This window comes from Diabrotica undecimpunctata, chromosome 4 (genome assembly GCF_040954645.1).
Source record: "Diabrotica undecimpunctata isolate CICGRU chromosome 4, icDiaUnde3, whole genome shotgun sequence".
NCBI classification, from domain to species: domain Eukaryota; kingdom Metazoa; phylum Arthropoda; class Insecta; order Coleoptera; family Chrysomelidae; genus Diabrotica; species Diabrotica undecimpunctata.
Window position 1 is genome coordinate 76,303,586 of NC_092806.1, and position 27,760 is coordinate 76,331,345.

The window sequence follows — 27,760 nt, forward strand, 5'->3', positions numbered from 1 at the left end:
ACTCACTATAAATACTCTAGGTGCCAGGGGGTGTTAAGTATGCACTTTTATGTCCCCTCGATACCTTGACTTACCAATTTAATTGTTTGAATGATTTTATCTCCTAAAATATTGGAGATATTTAATTTTACCAAATTGAAAATGGTTCCTTTTAAAAAAGTTTCTTACACTTTGATTCGATACAAGTATAACTCAGCTGTCCTACGTGTAATTAAATTTTAAAACCCCTTGATTTAAAGGTTATTATTTTAGTTTTAAAAAAATCCAACACTAGTTTTTACTGCCTTACATATATGTCTTTCACAATCTTTACATATCCACATCATTAAGTGCCCACCACAGAATCTCTCGAGGAACTTAATCATATGCTTTCTCAAGAATGCTTCATAGAAGCATTAAAAAATTTTGGTACGTTAAACGTAACGAACAACCATAATATCTTTGTTCGTAAAATTCATTATAAGGGAAGTCTAGATTTCTCTTGTAAAGTCATTTTACTATTAACAACTCGTCCCTTATTAAAGAATTTGGCATAACGGTAATTTTGAATTGTCAAAAGAACATTAGGAACGGTGGCTGCTTTTGAGATGTAGCCAAAATAGGAGGTTTTGTATATGTAATAAAGTTTACTTAAAAATTATCTGCTGCAGCTTTACGTGGAATATCTAGTTATATATTGTTAAATTATCATAGTTGTTTACATATGATGTTTAAGGTTGCAGAATGTCAGAATGAGGGACGAGAATGTATTATGGTTACAAGTGGAGCTGTGGCCTTTGGAAAGCAAAGATTAACTCAGGAATTATTGATGTCCCTCTCCATGAGGGAGACCTTATCTCCAACGGATCACACACGTGAGGTATGTATACAATTTTATAAATGATTCAATTTATATCCTTTATGTATTAAAAATTGTATCAAAAATACCTTAAAGCGTACATCATAGCAAGTAATAGATTTCCTCTAATTATAATGGCTCATATAGTGATAAGTGTTTGTCCTACATATACGTATTTTGTATTTTTCTCCGACTTTTATTTGTTATATATATCTTCGCTGTTTGTCACTATTTTTGTTTTGATATGCTTATTTGTACTCCCACTTTCTGTATTGTTCTTTGTAAATCACTTACCTAGTTCTTCTAAAAGATAAGTCTTCTGCATATTAATGATTGTTGTAGTGGTGTCTGTATGCATGTTCTACCAGAATGGCATTTAAATATCGTCAATTTCTTTAAGCCAAAATATGGTTTTGCAACATTGAGTTTATAAGTGCTTTCTCTACATATTTGTTGTTTCTTTGTAGTTTGAGTTCTATATCTACACTAATGCATTATATATTATGCAAGAAGTATTGCGGAAGATCTTCTTAAATTGTTTCCTTTGTATATCACAGGATTCTGCAAATCTAAATGGAGAAATAGTACTATGTTATATCATACGGGCTTTTAGTATATTTATATCTTCAGATCAACCACTTATACAGTGTTTCTTTTAGTCATAATTGACACACAGTGTGTTAGAAAAAAAGTTATTTATCAGATATCAAATTTTATTAATATTATACGAGGTTTGTCAAAAAATTTAAATTTCGCTCAAGAGTGAAGCATCGGTGTATTTCACAATATCGAACATTATTATTAAGAAAAGTTGTTCGAAATTAAAAAATATGTTTCAATATAAAATTAAATTCTTCTAATTAAATTTTTTTTTATTTAGCGCATAAAAAAGAAATATTTAGAGCATGAGATTCTATTAGGCCGAGGTAATTGGACAACTGAAATACAAAGAAGAATAGGTCTCACAATATTATAGTTGTTTTAAAAACAAAGCACTGTATATATATATTGTATATATAATATATATATATATATATATATATATTGTATATATATATACATATAATATATATATATATATATATATATATATATATATATATATATATATATATATATATATATATATATATATATATATATATATATATATATATATATATATATATATGCTTTCTGTGGTTTTCCGGTTTTGATTCCCTAGCTGGTGCTTGAAGTAAACTTACCTTGAAAACTTAGTGTACGAAAATCTTTATGTTTATATTCTTGATATATTTCCAAAATTTCTGCTCTCTTCACAGCAATATGAGGCTGTTCCCTCAGTCCTCGCCTTGGATCATCTTTTAGTAATTCAAAACCAGTGTCTTTCAGTACAATACTGAGTGACCTACGACAATCACTAAAAAGTTCTTTTTGCTTTAATTGAATCCATACAGAGATTAAAATCACATGTTCTTCTGAAATGTATATCTGTGGAACGCTTTTAACAATAGCTTTAGAACAATGGATAAAATATTGTATCTACCTAAAAAGAAATAGTAGAATGATGAATGAGTATAATAAAAATATTCACAATGGTTTTGTTTTTTTTTTGTCAGTGAACGTAAAAAAATATTTAAATTTAAGTAAATATATTTGCCTATTTTCATTTATTTTCTACTTAAAATTAATAATATGGAATATTTTATCGGTCATGGTTACAATAGATTTTATATATAAAAAATATCAATAGCAGTAGGTCATTTACGCAGTCAATATCAAACACGTTTTAAGAAATAATATCAGTTACAAAATAAGGTATTGATATCAAATACGGAACTAGGATAATACTCATATAAAGTAAACGAAGCCTTGTGTTTTAAAAACATTTCAATTTATTTTCGTGGAACATATTTTGATTATTGATTACTACATATTACAAAATCAAAAGACTAATATTTTTGACAGCAACTTTATTAAAATAATAGAGGGTATAATAAAGTCTTATAAAAGAATAAATCTAATTATTTTCCAGACTTACTTTACTATCTTATAATATAATAACTAGAAAATAACACCGAGAAATTTCTGCAGTAAATATGTAAGTTTTCTATATTTTTATAGTTTGTCTGCGTAACTTGGAAGACTATGGGAAACTTTTTTATTATTGAGTTTACGAAAAAAAAAAGGTAGTCTTCATTAAAAGCTCTGCATGGTCCAAAATCTAAGATGCAACCATCAGATATCAAATTTTATCAATATTATACGAGGCATAAATATAAATTTTGCTCAAGAGTAAAGTACCTTTATATTTTACAATATCGAAAATTATTACTAAGAAAAGTTTTGTTTGGAATTAAAAATATGTTTTAATGTGCCATTACATCCTTCCAATTAAAAAAATATTATTAATTTTACGGAAATAATTATTCTTCATAAAATGCTCCGCATGGTCTAAAACCTAAGATGCACTTATCGGATAATACAGTTTTTCAATTTTATACGAGGTACGATAAAAAACATGAATTTTAAAAATGTAAAAATTCAAATTAAAAAACAAGAATTCCATATTGAAACATGGTTTTTATTTCTGAACAACTTTTCAGTATAACAATTTTCATTAATGTGAAAAAGAAAGATACTTTACTCTTAAGCGACATTCATATTTTTGACATACCTCGTATAATATTGATAAAATTTGATATCTGATGGTTGCATGTGATATATTACTAATTTGAGAAAAATTTTCAAAATTTCTTTTTTTAATTAGAAGGATGTAATTGCATATTAAAACATTTAATTTTAAACAACTTTTCTTTATAATAATTTTCGATATTGTGATATACACAATATACTCATTACACTCTTTAGCGAAATTTATATTTTTTGAAATATCTCGTAAAACATTAATAAAATTTTATATCTGATGATTGGATATTAGGTTTGGGCCATGCAGAGCTTTTTATCAAGAATAACTTTTTTCTTAAAATTAATAATAAGACCATTATTAAGTTTCCCATATGGTGTCAAGTTACGCAGAGACACTAAAAAACTTACACTAGATATCTGGATTATTCCAAAGTCACAAGATAAACTTATTTCTCTAAAGTTATCTCCACACAGAAAATATTCTGTCTAATATTTTGCTTACTCTGAAGTTGTCTCCTTTATATATATATATATATATATATATATATATATATATATATATATATATATGAATAAAATCTCCAAATATATTCCCTAGGAGGACAAATTCAAACCACTGTGTTTGAATTTGTATCAGCCCAAACGAGACGTTGAACGAACTTGTCCGCCTAGGCCATATTATTTCAACAAAGCGGTAGCAGCTTTTGCTAAACGATTTAATCTTTTATATATAACTGCTTCTTTTAATGCCACTAACCAGCGGGATTAACTACAACTACTGCGGAATTTGCTACTTGGATCATTTAGTAAAATGATAGCAGTTTCTAGGATGCTTTTTTAATCAGTTTGTTTTAAGATTACTAAAAAGCCCTTTAATGGGAATCCATTTTCATTGTCCTCCAGCAATCCATGTTGGATCTGAATACTAATATTAAGAAGAATTTGCAAAAAAATACCAACGTAAGATTTTAGTTTAGTTTAGTTTTTTTCATAAGAGCCGTCTATTGTAAACGGGTCGTTTACATACAAACCAGTTGGCTTATGGTACATTTACTATTTACTCATGATGTCCATTTCAGGATTCTGTAACCTTGTACCAGCTTATATGGGAGGATGAGTACCATATGTTTTTGAACTTACAGAGTGTGTAGCTTAAGTTTCCATGAAACAGTCCCATTGTATGCAGGTGTCACATATGCAGTAAGGAAGCCTGTTATTACTCTGGACTGAATCCTGTTTGTTTTCCGCAGTACTTAAGACATAAGGCATGTCCGCCCAATATAAATTTTTCCATATGCTTGACCAAGTATATTTTTCCAGTGTATTTTTCCATGTTGCCTTCGGATTTAGGCTTTTTCCGGTAGCATAAGATGCTTCTTGTCACTTCCTTGACCAATTCTGGACCGAAGTATGTTATACCTATTGCTATTCTGGCATATTTATCTTTCCTTTTATTGCCGTGTATTCCCCATTAACCTGGACCCGAACTAGTGTGACACTGTTATGTTCCGTTAATCTGTCGGTTGTTCTTAGGGCTTATAAAAGCCTGAAGTCTATTTCGAGTGTTTTGCAGCCTCATCTGTTTAGTGGGCAAATAGCTATTTAAAAATTAGCTATTAATAATAGCTATTTGGATACCTTATGGTCAGACATATTCAACCATCTTTTCGGTATCCCTATTTTTATTTATAATATTACTATATGTTAATCTAACCATTACGGTGCTCAGGTTTTCTCGCAGTCTATATTATTACATTTTCGCCCTCTTCGTTATAATTATGTGTAAATGAGGAAGGTACAGTAGAGCCTACGTAGGTTCCATTGGTGTGCTTTTCATAGCTCCTGTGATTCCAAGACAAGCAAGGCTTTGCACCTTGCTTAGTTTGAGAATGGCAATTTTGTATCCACTTCTGGCCACCCTATCACTGGTGCATATGTAATTGTTAGTTTTAACATCATATTATACATTTATTGTCCTCTTTCTTGCGTTAGTAAATACGCTGAGAGATCGAAACAGAAGTGAAGACATTAACAGAAAGTGTAACATACAGTGTATAAATGACTGGACACAGAATAGAAAAAAAAAGAATAAAATAACCACATAAGCAGAATAGAGGAGACCCGTGTCGTTAAAATTGGAGGAGATACGTCACCAATCGGCAGAAGAAGTATCGGACGTCCGCGCAAAAGATGGTATTACAAACTTCCATAGGGGTATTAATCCACTAATTAACAAGCAGAATTGCTTATAAAGAGGAAGAAAAAGAAGAAGAAGAACATTATGTAATACATACAGTATAATATGTTTGAGAGGACCCAATTTCTGTAAATTTCTCCTTTTGGCAAATCTAATGATTTTGGACTTCTGGGGGATCCTACATTCTTTTTTGAATACGATGCTCAGGAAAAGGGTAACCATCAGTTTTACCTGGGTTACTACCTAATGAAAATTGGTTTATCATTGTTATTATAAAATCCAGATTTAACCATACGGCTCACACTCCCTCCAAGGGGAAAATTCACTCATCCCAGACACCTACGGTATTAAAAAGATTGAGCTCTGGTGGGACTCTTTCCGTGTTATTGAGTCCTAGGTGACTTGGTACGTCGATGTATCTCCCAAAAATTTTCGCACGCATCTGGACGTCGAAAGTAGCACAGCTTTCTGCATGATCTTATATATATATATATATATATATATATATATATATATATATATATATATATATATATATATATATATGTTCATTTAGACCCAGCTTTTTTATGTTTTCTAGGAGGTTCTTCGCAATGACTCCAGTGGTAGAAAGACTAATAGGTATCGTCTGGGTACTTTCCATTCTCCATTGTCTCCTTATTTGTATTTCCAGATCTTTGTACTTGGCGATCTTTTCTTGATGCAGATTATTGTTGTTAGGTATCGCCACATCGATTAGTGTTGATTGTCTTGTTAGTTTATTAACTAGCACGAGATCTGGTCTATTATGTGCTACAGTTTGGTCTGTGAGCACAGTGCGATCCCAGTATAGCTTGTAGTTGGCATTCTCAAGCATTCTTTTAAGGAACGTATTGATAATATGGGAGATGGTTTGTTTGTAGAAGTCCCAGTTTAAAAGCTATCTCTTGATGGAGGATCTTTCCTACTGAGTCATGCCGTTCCTTATATTCAGTTGCAGCAAATGCCTGACAGCCCCCGGTAAGATGTTGGATGGTTTCTTGGGCTTGACATCCATATCGACATTTGTCGTTTTGGACCTGAGGGTCTTTGACGATATATTTCAGGTAATTTTTGGTTGGTATAACCTGATCCTGAATGGCGAGTAATGAACCTTCTGTTTCAGGGAACATCTTTCCTGATGTCAGCCAATAGTTCGACGCAATATTGTCGACATAGTCTTGACTGACTTCATTCGGATGTCGCCCGTGCAGAGGTTTACCCATCCAGATGCGCATTTTTTCGTTCTTAGTAAGATGGTTTATGCACATTTCTTGTTCCCTCAGTTTGATGGGTGTTGTGTCATCTACTGCACAAATCGCGAGATGAAGAGTAGATGTCTCCGCCTGCACCTGAAAATAAGTTCGTAAATTAGTAATCTGTTTTTCTAATTGCTCGCTTATATCAATAAGTCCTTGTTCTCCTAAATACCGCGGTAATGTCGTTCTTTCTACTGCACTTCGAGGATGGTGTTTTTGTGCCTTTGTGAGGTGTGTTCGTACTTTTCGCTGAAATTTAAAATTATTATTATTATTATCATTATTATAAAAAATCACTGCTATGCTATATACACATGAATGTGTATACAGTATAGTAGTGATTTTTTTAGTATCTTTTAGCCCTGTTTTCAGTTAACATTTTATTTTGTAGACAACATAATTTTGTAATAATTTATATACTATATAGATACTGGAACAAACATTGTTTGCCATTTTATCCATTATTTTTAAATACATACTTTAAACGGTGATATAATGCACATTAATTTTTAGGATGCCCCAACTCTTGTAGAGCCTAGAGCAGCAGCTGCGGTAGGACAATCAGGTCTTATGTCTCTCTATGATGCCATGTTTTCCCAATATGGTGTCAAAATTGCCCAAGTATTAGTAACGAAAGCAGACTTTTACAACGAAGAAACGAGAAAAAATCTAATTAGTACTCTTACTGAGTTAATAAGTCTAAACATTGTGCCAATTATTAATACGAACGATGCCGTTTCGCCTCCACCACAAATAGATGAACCAATAGGAGGAAAAGCTGGAAAAAAAGGCATTTCTCTTAAGGATAACGATAGCTTAGCGGCTATGCTAGCTGCTGAAATTCAGTCCGATCTTCTTATTCTTATGTCTGATGTAGATGGCATCTATGATAAACCACCGTGGGAAGCTGGAGCAAAATTCTTGCATACGTTTACCTCAAGTTTAAGTCACACTATTGAATTTGGTCAAAAAAGTAAAGTTGGTACAGGAGGAATGGACTCTAAAGTAACTTCTGCTACATGGGCATTAGAAAGAGGAGTTTCAGTTGTTATATGTAACGGTACACTAGATAAAGCTATAAGATCTATTATGTCTGGAAGAAAAGTTGGTACTTTTTTTACTGAACATTCACTAGGAGGACCTGTTTCTTCTGAACTTGTAGCCGAAAATGGTAAGTTATACTATCGGTACACGGTAAAAACTGCAGTTTCTCAATTCGATATAATCTTCTGGTCATTATACTTACGCGCAGTGTCACTTTAAATTTTTTCCGCAAGTCAAGTCTAGTTCAATTGTACATCAAACTTAGTATTCAATAATTTTTTATTATTTAAAGCCAAAGTCGCATCCACACAATGGTTGTTAGTTACAAATCTGTACAATTTTACAAGTATAGGTATGTTACATGGTAACAAAAAAGAGGATTTTACAAAATAGTACTGAAAGTGTAAACAATGTAATAAAAAAAATTAAATTATAATACATTTAAATTCTTTAGGAACTTGACCTAGCACGACTAATATTCTTTTTTTATTGGGAGGTGAGGATCTTCTAAGGAGCTCTGGTAACCTGGGAAGGTGTCCCAGGTGTGTTGGATTCAGTCCGTTACTCCTTACCGTAACGAACAGCCTACCAACTAAACTCACCCCCTCTTTCTCCAATTGACGAGACTGGGACCGCCCTTAGCGAGGATCGTCCTCACCCGTCATCTTTGCTAATACTAACATCGGGCACTTTATGTGCACGTTTTATGACTATCACAACGTTCACGTTCCAATCGTACCACCACACCCACTCCCGCACCCGGCGACCACAACGCTGTTCCACCCCTCGTAACTGACAAGAAGTTTCTGGACAGCCAGTACAAACAATTCTGACATTCATGCTCCATTAACCCCTCGTTTCGTCACATTTTCACTTTAACAGTTGATTATAGGGGACTGAGGTCCAAGATTTATTTAAAATTATCAAATAAGTCTTAAACTACTAAACACTTACAACACTTGTATAAATAAAATAAATAAGTAAAATCAGTAAAATAAATAAATAAAATCAATAAAATCAGTTATCCTTGTTGTCGTCTCCTCTCTTATTCTTCCTGTTCTTCATTCTGACGAAATCGATGATCAAGTCAAACATTTTTTTATTTGCCATTGACTTGTGGATCAATTCGTGGGGCTCGCCTAGAGGTGACCCTATGCCCTGCTGTAACAAGGTTCGCCCCGCCTAATAGATAGGGCATACATAAAATCACGTGGTGCGCGTCATCCATCACCCCAAATACAATGCAAAGGTTGTCTGTGGTCTTTTGTATGCGATATGTAAAGGACGGGAACGACCCATGCCCCGTCAAAAACTGCGTAAAGTAATAGTTGATGCCACCATGATTGAATTTGTACCACCTCGTCACATCAGGGATAAGAGCCACCCAGACGGCATTGCCTGTTTCCCTTGATTACTAATCCTGCCACATTTCTAAGCTTCTTTCCCTTTCTTGTGATCCTGAACCAGCCTCTCCGTTGCCCCTCCTAGGCATCCGGACCTTTTCACTGAGCAGGATGTGCACCGGCATAGCCCCAGCTATCCTCTCTTCTGCTTTCCGACATGCTTTTTGTATGTGTTGCCCGGATGCCATTCAATCGTCAAATATTACGTCAAGGTATTTTGCTGTTTTCTGGGGTCTTATTTCGGAACCTCGGAACCGGAAGCTTACATCCTTATGATCTCGAGGTCCCCTCAAGATAATTATTTCGGTCTTTTCTACTGCCAATTTTAGATCGTTTCTCTCTATTTATCTCTTGGTTTTTTCTAACGCCTTATTTACTTTATTTATCATGCCACAATTTATATCATCTTCAATTAGTATGGCTAGGTCGTCTGCGTATACAATTGCCCGCCACGACTAATAATCTTAAATCTCTTTTAAAACGATATCTTTAATGTTTGAATTTGTCACATTCAATATTATGTTTGTTTGTTAAGGAAGTATTATAGTGCGCACATATTTGGTGGGTTACTTTGAAAATAGGTATTACTGTGTGAGTCTAGTATGGCCTAATCGTAATCGGTTAACTATATTCTGTTCATGGCAAGTTTTGTATAAAGGTTTAGTCCCTATAAATGTATCTTTAATTTGTCGTAGTTTAGACGTTGATGTTTGCCATTAATTATACCAGACTTTCAAAATCTTTGCTTTAATATAAAGTTTTAAATCTTCTGGTCCGTACTGTATTACTAATACTATTTCCTAGTAATCATACTAATATTATTCACGGATCTACACTAGACACTACACTACGCGCACTTAACTTCCTATTCCTTTCTGGGAATACCCACATTGGAGATGGGTATTCAACTAATAAAGTCAACTGTTCTACCTTTTTCTTGACATACCTATGTAAAGTTCTGATTTGACCGTTTTGTTCAATTGGGTGTTAAGGATATACTCGTAGAATTGAAGTAACCGAACTCATAGAATCAGAAAGAATCACCTCTTTAATGATATTAGTATCTTAATGAATTAAATTGTTCGATAAAGAGCGAATAATTTAACTGTATATATGCTACCGTGGGAAGATAGTTAAAATATATTATGTTTACTTGAATTTATCACAAAAGCGACAGCAACTTCATTGCTAGCTTTTAGAACATTTTTTAACCATCTGTAAATACTTTAGAGAAATTTTTTATAAGATTTCAGTATATTTGACGAAATAGTTTTTATTACTAAGGGATGTATGTTTGACTTATTTATTATATTTTCTCAAATATATATTACATTGTGGAATATTGATTGACCAAGAGGTATGAGGATCGGCGATGTTTGGATCGAATATATCGGGAAAATTAAAGTTTAATTTCTTTGAATATGTTCTAATTTTTTTCATAGTTTGGTATAATGAGGCTAAATGTGTTAGTGTCAATTGAATTTGTCTGTAGTAAAGGAATGGCTCACCAATTTCAGCGTATATGATCTCAATGGGTTTACTTCTAAATGCTTGTAGTACCATTCTTAGACCATAATTATAAATTGTATCTAGATATTTTAAAATAGACTTTGTAGCAGATGCCAGCAAATATTCGATGCATCCACAATACAGATTAGACCTGAATAATGATTTTGTATACTAATAATATTGTATCTTGCTCGAAACACCATTTCCTGTTTGATAATGTTTTTAAAAAGTTTATTTTCTTACGGCACGTTAATTGTAATTGCTTTATATGTTTTGGCCGTTTTGTTAGTCTGTTGTCTAAATACATAACTAAAAATTGAATATGAGGATCGATTGTTATTGGTTTACCGTCTAACCTAATATTTATCAGATGTTGATCGATTCTGTCTAAATCCATTTTGCTCAGTAATCGGAAATTTTTTCCAATGTCCACATTTATTTACTATTAACCATTATTTCGATTAGTTTGGACATGGGACAAGTAATTAAGATTGGCCTGTATCATTCCACGCTATAACGTGATTTTTTCTTCTTTAAAAGAGGTCGGACATAGGTTAGTCCATATTGAAGGAAAATTTTGTTGCATCCATATGAAATCAAATATACAGGGTGTCATGAGAACTCTACATACTCCTACCTCGTATGGAAGCCCCTATGAGGAATAACAAATGACCATTAAAAAGTGTCTGCTCTCATTGTTTAATAATATACAGGATGAGTTGTGAATTTTGACTGAAATTTCTATTTATCATAACTTTTGAACGGTACGTTCGACGGGTCTCATGATTTTGGTCAAACGTTACACTACTGCAACCTAATCAAGTGATTTATTCAAACCAGAAACATATTTAGGTCCGGTTTTAAAAAATTAGTTTGTTTAGTTCATAGACAAAATTTTACCCTGAATACGGTTTTTGAAAACTCTAATAAGAATTTTATAAATTAGACAAATGGGCAATTAAAACGGCATATTTTTTTCTAAACAAAATTACTTAATTTTTAATTAAAAAAGTCGAATTTTAATATGAATTAAAATTTTAGTAAAGTGAACCAGCGATGTAAAAAAATGTAACTTTTCTTGCAAAAATAAAATTTTTTGATCAAACATAATTCAACATTTAACAAACAAACTGGGCCTGATTCTTTCCAGTTTGATTTATTTAAACTGGAAAAATCAGTTCGGTTTTAAAAGATTAGTTCGTTTTGTTCATAGAAAAAATTTAAACCTTTATACGATTTTTGACAACCCTTATGAACATTTTATAAATAAGTCAAATAAGCAAATACATTGGCCGATTTTTTTTTCCTACACGAAAACTTAATTTTCAATTAGAAAATTTTAATGTAACTATGTATTAAATAGTCCGATCAATGAATAACAAAACTCAAAAAAAATATATCGAGGATGAAAATTTAGGAAAATATAGCTGAAAGTGTTAATTATTAAAAAACTAAAAGTTTACAATCATAAAGTACCTCTGTTTTGCAAAAGTTTTGCAAAATGGAGGTTTTTTTACAAATAATAAAAATAATTAAAAAATTTTTTTCAAAAAACTATTATCGGCATAACTTTATTTTAAAAGTTTGTCTAAAAATGCTTTTATACGTACAATAGCTTTATACTGCAAGAGTAAAAATTCTTTGTCTTCTGCAATCTTTGTTCAACAAAATTTGCTTCCTTCTCTTTGTAAGACTCAGTTTTTCGATTTTTGTGCTTTCGGAGACCTTTCCATTCTTCGAAAACTTTCTCCAACTTTGCAACACTATGTTGAGCAGCCCTAAGGGGAATATTAGCTTTATTCCAAAAGGCTGTAACTACATAAATGACATCTCACGCAGCTTCCAAAATAGTTTTCTTTTCCACTGTATGAATATGAAGGTATATAAAGTGTCCAAAAGCTGCCTTTTTAATGGTAGTTTTTAGAGTTTTGGTCTCAAAATGTTATATCAATACGATCCAAATACACCTCTGTCTGTTTTCTTGTATTCATTATGTATTTCGATGAAATGAGAAAATTGCAGGGAAAACAACTTCAGGTCCATAGTTTCGATAAAACTCTGCGAATCTGTAATTAACACCAATAGCGCGATGAGATTATAAGCACAAAACTTACTACAAGACTAATTTCAATTGCACAGGGCTAAGCAAAAATTTCTGAGACACGGGGCCACCTTTAAATATTTTCTGATTTCAATAAAGATTTACGTTTTTAGTTTCTTTATAAATATAAATAAAACAATTTTAGGGGGTAAGAGGTGAAAATTTTAAAATAAAATTTTATTTTTATGGACCACCCTAATATATATATATATATATATATATATATATATATATATATTATATATATATATATATATATATTACATTAACATTATATTTAATTAAAGCATCAATTACTAATAGTTAATTATTGGGTTATTGGGTTATGAGTAGACTCCTCAACTACTCACTAAATTCAGTTGATCTTAAAATCTCAGGCATACATTGTATTCCACTATAATTACAAATAACTATTTAGCCATATAACCAGAAAAAGATTACTGTTATTTTGGCCAGTATTTGAACTTTTATGTACTCGATTTTCAGGGATTTTATTTGGTTTATTTGAGTTCAAAATGATCAAAATGATTTCGCATTATTACTAGATTTATCACCAACACATTTTTGGTTAGATATAGATGAAAAACTAATAAATAATTTCTACGTTAATTGCATTAAGTATACTACTTACTATTTTTTTTGCAAATTTGTCTAAATTTTTCCTCCACATAAAATTCACAATACGATTTATTGGATTAAAAATTCAATTCAAACTACGACAACCGAAATAATTTTTAAGCTTAGAATTTACGTGGATAATTATTTCATTCTCATAGGTAGTCATTATTTCACCACACATAAAAAGCACTGCTGAATTTTATATACTAAAGCGTTGTACAATATTATAAAGAACGTCCACGTGCTTCCTTAAATTTTTGTTTTAAATTTTAAAAAATGCAAAAAACAAGTCACTGTCTATATGTTTGTATTTTGTATTTTTGTGTGGATTCGACTAAAATCAACTAATTACGTTTGTTTTTCCATATCGCTATATAATATTCATAGATTTACTAATATCTATGATATTAAATAAATATAAAATGTTTAAGCTCGACTTGGCGGCCGTATTCTAGCTACATTAAGTCCTGATCAACGAGCATCGTGCGTTCATAACTTGGCGGATCTTCTTATCTCAAGACAAGCAGAAATTCTGGATGCAAATCAAAAAGATCTTCAAGAAGGAGCTAAATTAGGTCTGGCCAAGCCACTTATGTCAAGACTATCTTTAACACCAGCAAAACTGAGAAATCTTTCCATTGGTTTAAAACAGATTGCTGATAGTAGCCACAATAATGTTGGAAGGGTTTTAAAAAGAACAAAATTGGCTGACGGTTTGATTTTAAAGCAAATCACAGTACCTATAGGTGTTCTCTTGGTTATTTTTGAATCTAGACCAGATTCTTTACCTCAAGTTGCGGCCCTTGCAATTGCATCTGGGAATGGTTTATTACTGAAAGGTGGAAAGGAAGCTATGCATAGCAATAAAGCTCTTATGCAACTTGTTACTGATTCATTAAAGACTATCGGGGCAGACAACGCGATTTCTTTGGTAAGTTTGTTTCTGATTCTTATTGTAATAAATTTTTGGGAATTTATCAAAAAAACTTGAATAGAAAGATGTAGAATTTATATGTGGTTTTTAGGTATCTACCAGAGAAGAAATTAGCGATTTATTGACAATGGAAAATCACATAGATCTTATTATTCCTAGGGGTTCAAACGAATTAGTCCGCAGTATTCAAGATCAAAGTCAGCATATACCAGTGATGGGTCACGCTGAAGGTAATTTTTAGTTTTTATTTTATAATAAGCTGATCCCGCGAACTGCGTACCACATTAGAATTAAATGAAGTATTAAGTTGTCAAAGTTTAATAGATAAAAATTAACAGAAAACAAAAAAAAATACTCAAAAATATTATCTATTAAAAAAGTTAAATTAATTTAATGCTTTTTGATCAACAATATTTTTGGTCTTTTTTTGATGTGCATGAATATAAAACGATGACGGTTTTCCAACGCACAAAAACGCGACGTATAATTGTCCATTCGCAAACATTGAAACTCCCTCTTGATTCCGCAAACTTTCAATGATTCGCTTTGCGATGTATTTATCGTTATTTATACGTAGGATAAAAACATCCTCTTCTTTGTATTTTTCTTTGACGATCATTGCCTCTCTGAGTTTATTCATTATCTTTTTCATAGTAAGTCTCGTTTCTTTACACGTTCGAGGTTGATTAAGGTTACGCAACATATTGACAACAGATTCTACTTTTAATTGTAAATTGTAAGGTGGTTGTCTATGCAATTGCAAAATCTTTGTGGCATAATTGACATTGTATTGTTCTTGCCGTTGTTATTTTCGATGTGTACGAACTTGTTAACATCCGATTAATGAGCTTTACTAACATTGGGTTCAAATTTTGGAAAATATTTTCCCGATGTTTTTGAGGATTTATGTCCAACATTAATTATTTTTCGTCAAATAAACATTTTCGACATTTGTTCAGAGAATCCATTAGAATATAGTAGGAATATACAATGTATAACCCTACCATTGTTGGTTATCAGGGAGCACAAGTATAAAAATCTGTCTACCACTTCGAAATTCGACACTTAATGTATGTGCGGTAGATTATTATTTGCTGTGTCTACGATCATTATGTTTGTTCTTTCGGTGTTAATCTGAAGTCCGAATTCATCGCTTATCCGGCTTAGCCATTCAGTGATGGTAATCATTTCGACTTCATTCGCTGTTATTATAACTGTGTCATCTGCGTATCGCAGGTTGCTGGTTTTTCTACCTACTCTAGTGATTCCTCCATCCTATTCATTTAGTACTTTCTGATTAAATATTTGGAATATATGTTGTATACTAATGGTGATAGAATGCATCCTTGTCCAGTTCCTTTCTTTGTTTTGAACGCGTCTTATTTCCTGTATTTTAACTTTGACTGAGTTTTATCAGATAGATCTCTTTTTAGTTTAAATAGATGGTTAAGTACTCCCATATTTTCCATTATACTTCAAAAGGGATCCCATTTTACTGAATTGAACGCCTTTGTGTAATGTTGTGTTCTCTCTCTTTTTCTATAATCTGTCTGGTGTTCAGTATCTGCTCCGGTGTCCTTTTTTCTGGTACGAATCTGCATTGTTCTTTAGTTAGTGATCCTTTTTTATGGATAGGGATAAAAGTTGATTCGCACCACTCATTAGGACATTCATCTTTGATCCATATGATGCTGCACATATCCACTATTAAATCTACGCCAATTTTGTTATTACAGTCTCTGCTGATATGCCACCGATCCCTGGCGATATTTTGTATCTTAGTTGGTTAAGAGCCTTCTCTACTTCTTAGTAAAGTAATCTTCTCGTAAGATTATTGGTGTGGTCTCTCTGATTGTATGTTTTTTGTGTCCTGAGTCTGATGCATCTTTTGAAGTGTCTTTGTACAGTTCTGATAAGTAATTTTTTCATGTCTCTACAATGCTCTCTATGTCGGTTTTTACTTTTCCATTATGGTCTTAAATGGCTTGAAGTTGTGGCTTGAAATATCGGTTAAAACAATAAAAAATGAATGTTAAATATCGAACAAATTTTTAACTTTTTTCAAGAGTTCTACTCCTACTTCTACTTCCCACAGGTTGTGACATAATGATTCTTCTAGGAGGGTTGTTCTGCTGTGATCTTGCCAGATGTAATGCCCATCTTAGTCTTCCTATTTTTATAAGAGATAATACGTCTTTACCACCGAATATATGTTTATATCTGTGATATATCTGTCATATGTCAACACTGGTTGTATAAGGGTTTTGTATATGGTTATTTTTGTTTTTTAGCTTAAGTTTCTGCTTCTCATATGTCTACTCAGTCCAAAATAGCATTTGTTTGCTAGGATTATTCTTGGCTTGATTTCTTTTGTCATGACGTTCTGCTTGGTGGTCAGGGAGCCTAAGTATGAGAATTTGTCCACCACTTCAAAGTTGTAGCATAGCTCTTTTTTTTTCACTAATTCTAGACTTTCCCCTGGCATCCAATGTTTGTTCTTTTGGCTTTAACGCGGTGTGCACTCCTTTTTCGCTGAATATATCCAGTTTTTTATTCCATTCCACATATTATTTATGTCTTCTAATATTTGTGGTTTTTCTATCTTTATCAATATCATCGGGAATTCTTCTATATTATTGACCCTTTGCTGTTTTGTCTCATTTATTTTTCTAGTTGTATGTAGTTTAAGCCTGCAAGTCACTTTTAGCAGTTTACGATCTGATCCATAGTATGCTCCAGGCATAACGTTTACATTTAATACTGAGGGTATTCATCTTTTCTGCACGAGTATGTAGGTAATTTGATTATGGTCTTTATTTGGACTAGTCCATATTCAGAGTCTTCTTGGGTGGTGTTTATAAAGTATGTTTCTTTTCATTAGATTGTTTTCATTGGCAAACTCTAGGAGACGTTCTTCTCTATTGTTTCTCGTTAAAGTCTCCAATAATATATAGGTACTGTTTTTATTGTGGGGTTTCAAGAGGTTTTCTATGCTTTTGTAAGTGTCGTCACTGTCTTCATCTGGGGCATCTGTTGTGGGCATATATACCCGAATGACATACAAATTTCTGGTTTTGTTGCGAATGATATTTTTATGAGCCTATCGTTTATTGTTTCATATTGCCTGATACACTTTGATATTCTATTGTTTATAAGTATGGCGACTCCATTGTATCCTGTGTTTTCAGATCCCGATATGTAGATAGTGTGGTTTTTTGTTCTAAAATGTCTTTGATCTCTTCTGTATGTTTCTGCTGAACCACATATGTTTATATTTTGCCTTATTAATTTTATTTCCACTATGTGAAGAGGAGAAGATCTTTGACGTTCCATGTCCTTATATGAATCCATTTTCTACTTTAAAGTTTCTGTATTTAGCTTTTTCTTCCAGTCATCTAGTTACTACGAGTGGCCTGGTTGCTCGCGCGCTCTTGCCCGGTGACCCATTTTACACTGTCTGACTCGGAATCAGGATAGCACCGGTCGCTACCCGAATCGCATGGCCTCTCTCCTTTTTGTGTTATGCTGCTCATTTATTTGGAGCATACTATCGGGAAGATAATCAGGTAGTTTCCCCTTGCCTGCATGATCGCAGTTTCATGACCGGTTGAATCATTATGTGATATTTGCCGTAAGTGTCATTCCATTGCAGCCTTGCCATGCTCTTAGTTGGTTCATGAATGCTTATTTGGTGAGACGTTATTCACACCTATCCTAAATATCTGTAGGACATTTCCCTACCAGCCAGTGAGATGCGACGCGACGTGTCGGGGTTGACGACTTCCTTACCCATCCGTCTTCCGAGAAGTACAGGAAAGCCCCTACTTAATTCAAAACTCCTCTTTGGGGAGTTTTGCAAGCTGGGACGGACACGGACAAGATCATCAGTCGGATTTTATTTGTAAAATAAAGTGTAAATATTGCCATTCAATATTTTCTTAAAATTGTTCTGAAGCTATTTTCTTGTGGCATTTTAAAGTAATTACTATTTAAATGGGAATAAGCTACAATTAAAGGTAAAAGTAAGTTTATTGACGTTTTAATTTCCACTTCGGAAATTGTTCTCAAAATACAAAAATTAGTTAACATTACAAACTAATGTATATATTTTGGAAAAAAAACACAACTTCAACCAAAGATGCATATTGGAGATGATTCACATACAAAGATCTAAATTCTATCAATAATAAGGCTGACATCAAAGATCTTTCCAATATGCATCACAATTTAATAAATTGAGTTGTTTTTTAAATGCACCATGGCAGATGTACAATATATGACCCCGAACCACTCGTATTTTAAAATACCTGCCAGATGTATTTTAGGATCAGATATATCTGTATTCCATGTAAAACCACCAAATAGTATAGACATAAAAAATATAATTTTGTATTAAGTAATGTTAAATAATTAAAGTGCTTATTGAAAATGGCAAATAGCCGAAACGTTAAAGTAATAACTAAGTAGATTTATTTATAAAAGACCGACAAACCTAGGAATTAAAAAAATATTTTATTTAAAAATTTACACATGAAATAACACACTATATAAACGTACACATTATAGTAATTAAGAACAATATTATATAAAAAATACGACGTCGTCAAACTCACAAACCAATGTACTTCTGAAATTACAGTGGGTATTGATTATTAACAATTGCGATAACAATTAATTAATTGATTATTAACAATCACAACTTAAATTATACAGAAATGGGATAGGACTCAAAATTGAACACACAACTAAATTTGTTTCAAAATAGTTTGATATGAATTAACAATATTGTTAAAAACCCATTAAATTTTATCCTTGCTGTTTCTGATTCTATAGCTTTAAGTAAGTACGATTTCCTTTAAGAGTAAGCAGTAAATTATAGAGATGACATACTTAAGTCGTTGTTCTTAATGTTTGGCGTTCTCATTTTATAATTTAGATGTCTTTGACATTTAATGTTTATATTCTACAACAAACAAAAGTTATTATTTATCGATAAAACTTGATTCAGTTTTTCGAACATGGGGAAATACAATTTGGTGGGTGTCTTATGCGTTGGTGTTATGCAACGGCTGGTATTTCCCAATAACCAATGCAGTTACTTTTGTGTTACGTCAGTTACTTTTGTGTTACGTTAAACAGCTATTTACACCACATTTTGTTGTTCCAATGTACAAGGAATCATCAGAAAATATGGCAAACTTTATGAGTTTTAAATGGCTGTTCTGTATATAAAGCCGATAGCGTTTGATGATGGACGCCATGGTTCTCTAGGATTTTGTCCATTTAATCCGTCACATTTTCAATATATTCAGTTACATATAAATCCGATTACCCATTATAAATTATTTTATTTTAATAACGTTTTTTTTAGAATCTTATCTTTGTAAAAGCAATAAATGACTAGAATTTTAGCCATGTCAGTTTAGGTTTACGAGATTTAACTTCTTTTTTATATCCCGAACCATTTAGTGCTAAACATAATCAAACTTTTTGGAAAGTCTATATATTAATTTATTTTCTACTATTTAGGTATTTGCCATGTGTATGTAGATAAAGAAGCAGATCTTAATAAAGCCCTAAGAATAATAAGAGACTCCAAATGTGACTACCCGGCAGCTTGCAATGCTATGGAAACCCTTCTTATTCATAAAGACCTTATGGACGGAGACTTCTTTACAGAAATTTGCAATATGCTTAAAAAGGAAGGTGTTAAAATTCATGCAGGACCAGTACTTACCCAAATGCTAACCTTTGGTCCACCTTTGGCAAAAACAATGAAACATGAATATGGATCGCTTGAATGTTGCATTGAGGTTGTTGAGAGTTTAGAAGATGCGATCAAACATATCCACACGTTTGGAAGTGCGCACACTGATGTAATCGTTACAGAAAATAGTAAGTTATTAAATATTATTTAAACTATTCATACAATCGGCGCCTGCGGTTACCTAAGATAAAATCTTGTTAGTATCTCCGCATTTTTCAAGTTCAAATATATTTACAATTTCTTTACAATCTTTACAATACAATTTCTTTATGTAATTTAGATACGACAAATAAATAGTTTATTTATCTTCGGGTACCTAACTTGTAGAAAAGCGGACCATGTCAATTTTCTACTGGTTGATAATGTTAATAAAAATTGTATGTGATTTTTGTATCTACATATTTAAGACAAATACATAAATGAAATAAATACGTGAAATGTAGCCACCGGGGGTGTGTTGCTTAGTATTCGGTACGTATGGTTGCTTCCTTACGAGTTTCTTTATTAGGCTGCTATGATGATATATATGTATATATATATATATATATATATATATATACATACATATATATATATATATATATATATATATATATATATATATGTATATATATATATATATATATATATATATATATATATATATATATATATATGTATATATGTATATTGGTCGTCATCAGTACGGCAACGACTAACAATAACCACGGAGGAAGCTGCAGCTACCTGTGAAAAGAAATGCCAAACTTTGAAACGTTTAAAACACATGGAAAATGATAATGCGAGTGAATAATAAAAGTAAAATGTAATGGCATGTCTCGCAAAACAGAAAACCAAAAAAGGTTTATCGATGGAAGGCAATCGTATATACGTATTTCTGACTATTGGTCGTGACTATTGTCTAACTTTAATGCCACAAATTGGTCGCATTGCTCCTGTAGTGATCCTTTCTTAAATTGAAGCTTCTTTTCTAACTTGGCTGCACCGTACTGAATACGTACCTTATATATATATAATATATATATATATATATATATATATATATATATATATATATATATATATATATATATATATATATATATATATATATATATAATGGAGAAAGTTCGTTAAGAGCTAGGACACCTCAGAAGACTGTCAAATATTGTAATGTAATGAATTGTATTTTAAACGGCCCAACACCGAAAGGTACAAATGGGTCTACTGATTAAGTAAAGTAAAGTAAAGTATATATATATATATATATATATATATATATATATATATATAAAATACCTATTAATACCTATATATATATATATATACATATATATATATATATATATATATATATATATATATATATATATATATATATATATATATATATATATACAGTGTGTCTAATTATGTCGGCGTTATATGGGACACTTTTTTAATCTTAGTTTTATGAAATTAATTTATTCTTAGCTCATTGTGGTCTTAAATTTGTTCAAATCGTTAAATTAATTTAATGTTTTTAGTCAATAATGCAAAATCATTCCAAACCAAAGTAGATAGTGCTTGCGTCTTTCATAATGCCAGTTCTCGATTTGCTGATGGTTTCCGATTTGGTTTGGGGGCCGAAGTAGGTATTAGTACTGCCAGAATTCACGCGAGAGGACCAGTTGGTGTGGAAGGACTTTTAACAACCAAATGGGTTCTCGACGGGCAAGACCACGCTGCTGCTGATTTCGCAGAAGGTGGAGATAGAACGTGGCTTCATGAATCATTACCAGTTGATTAGATACGCTTTTAGGTATTAGTAGCATATAGTAATAGAACATTTAAATATATTTTAAATTAATTATTTATTAATTTCAACATTGAAGTTAAACATTGAAGAAGGATGGAAAATAATAGTTTTATTAGGAATTCAATGAAATTTTAATTAATATATAACAATGCAATTTTTGAAATTTGGCATAATTTTCTAGATCTGTGTCTATTCAAAAACGAAATTATTTTATTTATTTGTAAATTTTTAGTTTTATTTTAAAAATAATGACTTTTGTAGTAATTATTTAAAATTAAAATAAATGATTTGTATATTTGTATATATTTAAAAAATTTAAAACATTTTGTATTTGCGTTAATAATAAAGTTTGAAACAACATATAGGAAATTTGTATTGGATTATAGAATTCAATTCTAATATACCTATTTTACCATAAACGACAGGGATCCAAAGTACCGTTGGCTTTTGCTGACGATGTCGATACAATTTTACAATCCACCAGAGAAGCGAAAGAAGTTTTACCCTTTTTGAAATCGGGGCCAGCGAAATAGGCCTTAAGGTCAATGAACATTAGCCTAAGTATATGGCAGTTACCAACAATCCAAGACCAAGAATTAGACAAAACATTTCGATAAATGAATACAATTTCGAAGTTACCAAAGAATTTAAATACTTGGAAGGAGTAATATCAGCCGAAACCAGCTAGAATCATGGCAGAAAATAAAGCTTATTATTCCCTAGGGAAGCTACTTAAATCAAAATTTCTCTTAAAGAAAACTAAAACAACGGTATAGAAAATTGTAATTCGACCCATAATAACGTGTAAAAGTGAGACGTGGACACTGAACCAGCGTGAAATAACAAAATTATTAGTCTTCTGTTAAAAGGGAATATCCTCCCGACGACCTTTGGGCCTTTTAGATGAGATAATAGGAGAGTGGAGACGAAGACATATCCAGGAACTCCAAGCACTCTGTGGAGAAGAAAACATAGTACGATACATTAAGGCAAATCGGATAAGATGGGTAGGACATGTACATGATGAAATACTACTACAGTATATTCAAAATACAGATGTACTGGTAATAAACAGAATCATACTAAGACACGAGACATGTAAGAAGCCATAGAAATACGGTTTTGCTTGCCTATTATGTTATTAAAACTTAGTAGAGTTGCTACTTGTTTAAGGAAGATATGTTTCAGTTTGTTGCAATTGTAATTAATGAACGTTGCTTGTTAATCACTGTATTAATTTTTGACGTGACAACGTCTTAAATTAGGTTGTGGCTCGGAGTCACTCATGAAAAAGTGTAACGCCCGCTCACGTCTGTTACGATGAGTCACCGAACGAGAGAGAGGCCCGCCGGACCGGCGAATGCCTTGCGTCTCTCTCCCACTCAAACATGATCGGTCCGCTGCGCGCGCAGCACTAGAGAATTAGGCACGTTGAATCGGTGCGTGCTTGTGTCTCTGTCTTTCTCGAGCGTTCTTGGCGTTGGAAAACCGAGAAAGCGTCATAATACAAGTTCACACGTGTGGTTAAAGTATCGTCAGCTGTGTCTGTAGTGAAAATGTGGAGTGCTTAGATTCGTCATTTACAACAACTACAACAATAAAGGTAAATAATTGTACACTAATATTTCATTATCGTAAACTATGATTGATTGATTAATTGTTAGATTGACACAAAAGTTGAGAAACTGAGTTTATAGGTTATGTCATACTATTGACAAATGTTGATAGTGTTAAGTAAATTATTAGTTTAAATCACTCTGCAATCAATCGTAATTCAGTCGATTGAGAAGAAACAGCGCGTTTCAACTGCAAACAACTATTGTGCAATTTAATAATATTCATATCAATAAATATTCTACCGAGAAAAAGACGTTGTCACGTAAAATCTTCGCCCGTAAAACCGACTTTACAGGCAACCGATTTTTTTTTTATTTCTATTTCCTAAATTGGTTCTGAGTTTTTAAATATGTAACTATTGGTACTAATATTTGTATTTTATTCTTATTTTGTTCTGTCAAGTAATTATGCTGTTTTTATAGATTAATGTTCATTTTTAAATATCAGCAGGTTCAATTAATAATAAGTATACAAAAGAACAAATATTTCCAGCACAGATACTGCTAACGAGGTCGCCGAAATAACTTTTAGTCCTCCAACTAACAAAAAATTCCATTTTTATGCCAAATCGAAGGAAATTATTTAAATATTTATAAATGTGAAATAGAAGAAAATCCTACTGTAACAACAGATGTCACCACTCTTTCTGTCTCAATAGATTTTAATATACCATTGTTTGTTTGATATACATTATACTAGATGGTGCTATGTGAAAAAGTTAAGGACTAAACTAATAGTCCATTTTTGATCCACTGAATTAAATTCACCAGCGTTGCAACATTTCACTGACATAGTAGCAACAGGTTTACTTACAAATAAAAATGTTACAAAAAACAGACCATGAATCACAACGTATTCATTTAAAATAGAGTTATTACTATCAACTAGTAAATATCGTGTCAACTAAAATTGTACATAAACGTACTGTGGCTTCTAAATCTTCCTATATGTAAATAATTTTAAAGAATTTAAATATTTTATTTTATTTGGAAGTGTATTACAAAAATTTGGTCCGAGGTAAGTAAAACATTTTAATTATATGTGTTTAAAACATAAAAAAACATTGTATGAGAAATGAACAAATTAGTTATTCAGAAATAAATTTTACCGGATAATACATACATTCGATAATATTTGAAAAAAGTGATTTTAAATTAAAATAATGTTACTTCCATAATAAATAAATGGTTTTTTACAGATGGCCGGAAATATTTGTTGTTATTACAAATGTGGTTTATCACCATACAAAATTCATGGATTAAGAACGTCCAGATTTTCGACAAAAATCCTTCGGCTTGCCAAAGATGGATATTACACTCTGGTAAGTAAATAGAAACTTTTTTATATTCTTTTATTTTTCACAGTTACGCAATTTTTTTTTCATTCATCATTTTTTATTATCGCCAGGGTGCACGCATCATATTCGAGATGCATTAATTTGAATTTTACGTTTTCGTTGGTATTATAATTATGATATAATAAACTTCGGAAAAACAAATTAGTGAATAAATATCAAGTTAATAAACATAAACAAAGTATTAGATATTTAAATATGTATTTCTTTAGCTATTTTTAGTTATTGTATTGAAAAGTAGAAATACAAAGGTCCACCTGGGAAAAAATTATTGGTTTCACGTAAAAATTTTATACAGATATTTGAAGGTTCTAAAAGATATATGAGGGTTAGTTAATAATAAATCTGTGAAGATATACAGGTGATTTTGGCTATAAACGTTTTTTATCCAGTTTAGAGAAAAATAGTTAAAATAAAAATTGTAGATTCAAAAATTTCTTCCATTTGTGAGTTTCTCAATTAAAATATATAAAGAATTCACCAAAATAGTTGCAAAAAACCCTTGATTTTGCAGAAATTTATAAATTTTAATAACTTTGGGTTTGCATAATGGTATGTAATGTAACCAATAAAAATAGTGACGATTTGTTTATCGTAGAAAGCGATTATGTAAACAACTTTTTGTTGAGCTATCCCAGTTTAAAAAAAAATTATGTTTTACGTGCCACAGAAGACAAGATATTGCAAATTTTGCAATCGCGCTTCATTTTGAAAAAGTTCAAATCTAAAAAAAAAACCGAGCTCAAATGGTTCTCCATTCTACTTTTTCGAAGCGGTATTTTACGAATACCATCATTTGAACGGGTTATAAATTTTTACTTCTTTACCGCATATGCCATATGTAAGTTGGAACGCACAATTCAGATCTTCATTTAGTGTCCCTTCAATTTTCAGCTCTTACTGTTGATAGACAATGGAAGTATGATTTTAAGAATAAAATGCTTTGGTTTTAAATATAAAATGCTCTCTTGTCTAGTAATGGTCATAGAAGATTCTGTTTTTTTTAGAAAGTGTGTTTTTCATCAGCCTCTAAATAAGTTTGTGGCATAAACGATATCAACGTTATTATAAATGTTTATAAACAGATTAAATAACCTATAAACTATTTGCTCTGATTGATATTTAGCGCACTTTAATAAATTATTCATTTACATAATTTCAAGGAGCTATGTTACATGTCTTTGCGAAAAATTTATAAATAACGGCAAAAATAAGGTTTTTTTTGCAACTATTTCGGTTAATAGTTTCATGTATTTTAATTTGGATACTCTCAAAAATTACGTAACTTTTTATGATTTACAACTCTAAAAAAGCTGAAAAAATCTTAAACAGATATTTAAAGACTCTAAGAGGTATATGAGGGGTAGCTGATGACAATTATGTGAAGACTACAGCTAATTTTGCTTTGCTTTTTTATTAAACAATCGTAAAAAGTGAAAAAAGTTTATGCTCATAAAACGTTACTTATTCATGTTAGAGATATATGATTAAAATAAAAGTTATAGATCATAAAATGTTCTCTAATATTGAGATAAATAATTATAATTAAATTCTAATTAAAATACATAAAGAATTGACCGAGATAATTTAAAAACCCTTATTTTTAAAGTAAAATTTATAAATGTTAATATAAATATAAATAATATAAATATAAATAACTTTATTTTTTGCATAACGATATGTAATACAACTATTTAAAATTATGGCAGTTAATGAGTTTTTAAAGTGTGCTAAATATCATACAGAACGACCATACAGTTTATGAGTTATTCAATTTGTTTATCCAGGAGACCGATTATTTAAACAACTGTACTTGTCCAAACAGTCACTCTAGGGTTATTTTGTAAATAGAAATCGATTTTTATGGCTTTGTTTTAAATTATTCAAAACAAACATCAAGATTATATTAAATTTGTTTTTAAAAATCAGTTTGAAGAATAACAAATTTTTAGCATATAAAAATTTCTAATAACTTTGACTTTTTTATGCGATACACTTGTATCTAGGCTCAATATAAAGCTAATAAAAAAAACCATTAAAAAAAACCAAAACCTTCTATTGCCCAGAGGAAATCAAATAGCATTTTTTTTTCTTGTTTAAGAAATTGCAAATATTTTCATTGTTTATTAACATTAAGAGCTGAAAATTGAACACATTGTAAAAGAATATCTAAATTTTATAATTCGATTTATAAATGGCATACACAGTGAAGAAGTAAATTAATTTTGAAACATTAAAATAATGGTACTCGTAAAATATCGCCACAGAAAAATGCAAGTGAGATCTGTCAGCTGCAATATCTCAGCTTGTTTCTTGTTATTGGTTATGGAAATTTCTGTTTTTTTTTTAATTGTGCTTTTACACCAGCTTTTCATTGAGCCTACGTACAGCCGTATGACATGAAAAATATCAAAAGTAGTAGAAGCTAAAAAGCACTTTTTCAAACTGTTTTTTTAATAAAATGTTGAAGTTTACAAATAAAGCTTCAAATAATCGATTCAAAAAACGTCAAATAACTGTCAAAGGTTAAACACCCTTTTTAAAGTTCCTCACGGATTTTAAAGATTTAAACAGTGTTAAACAGATAAAGTAATTCATCGACGAGTTAACAATACGAAGCGAAGTTCTTTAATCACAATGTGATAAGAAAATGAGTATCAAATTTGGTTTTATATTTCAATAGTCGAATTTAATTG

The 27,760-nt window shown here is 31.2% G+C and overlaps 1 protein-coding gene across 1 annotated transcript in view; it reads left to right on the plus strand.

Annotated features, from left to right (window-relative positions):
- Positions 1–22,453, plus strand: part of P5CS (Delta[1]-pyrroline-5-carboxylate synthase) — a 57,907-nt gene extending 35,454 nt beyond the window's left edge. Inside the window, exons 3-8 of the mRNA XM_072529795.1 lie at positions 716–859; positions 7,454–8,111; positions 14,047–14,546; positions 14,641–14,779; positions 20,079–20,444; positions 21,822–22,453. Of these exons, the coding sequence (XP_072385896.1) occupies positions 716–859; positions 7,454–8,111; positions 14,047–14,546; positions 14,641–14,779; positions 20,079–20,444; positions 21,822–22,084 (2,070 nt within the window). The 3' untranslated portion in view covers positions 22,085–22,453. The remainder of the gene's footprint in view (positions 1–715; positions 860–7,453; positions 8,112–14,046; positions 14,547–14,640; positions 14,780–20,078; positions 20,445–21,821) is intronic.
- Positions 22,454–27,760: the final 5,307 nt, after the last annotated feature.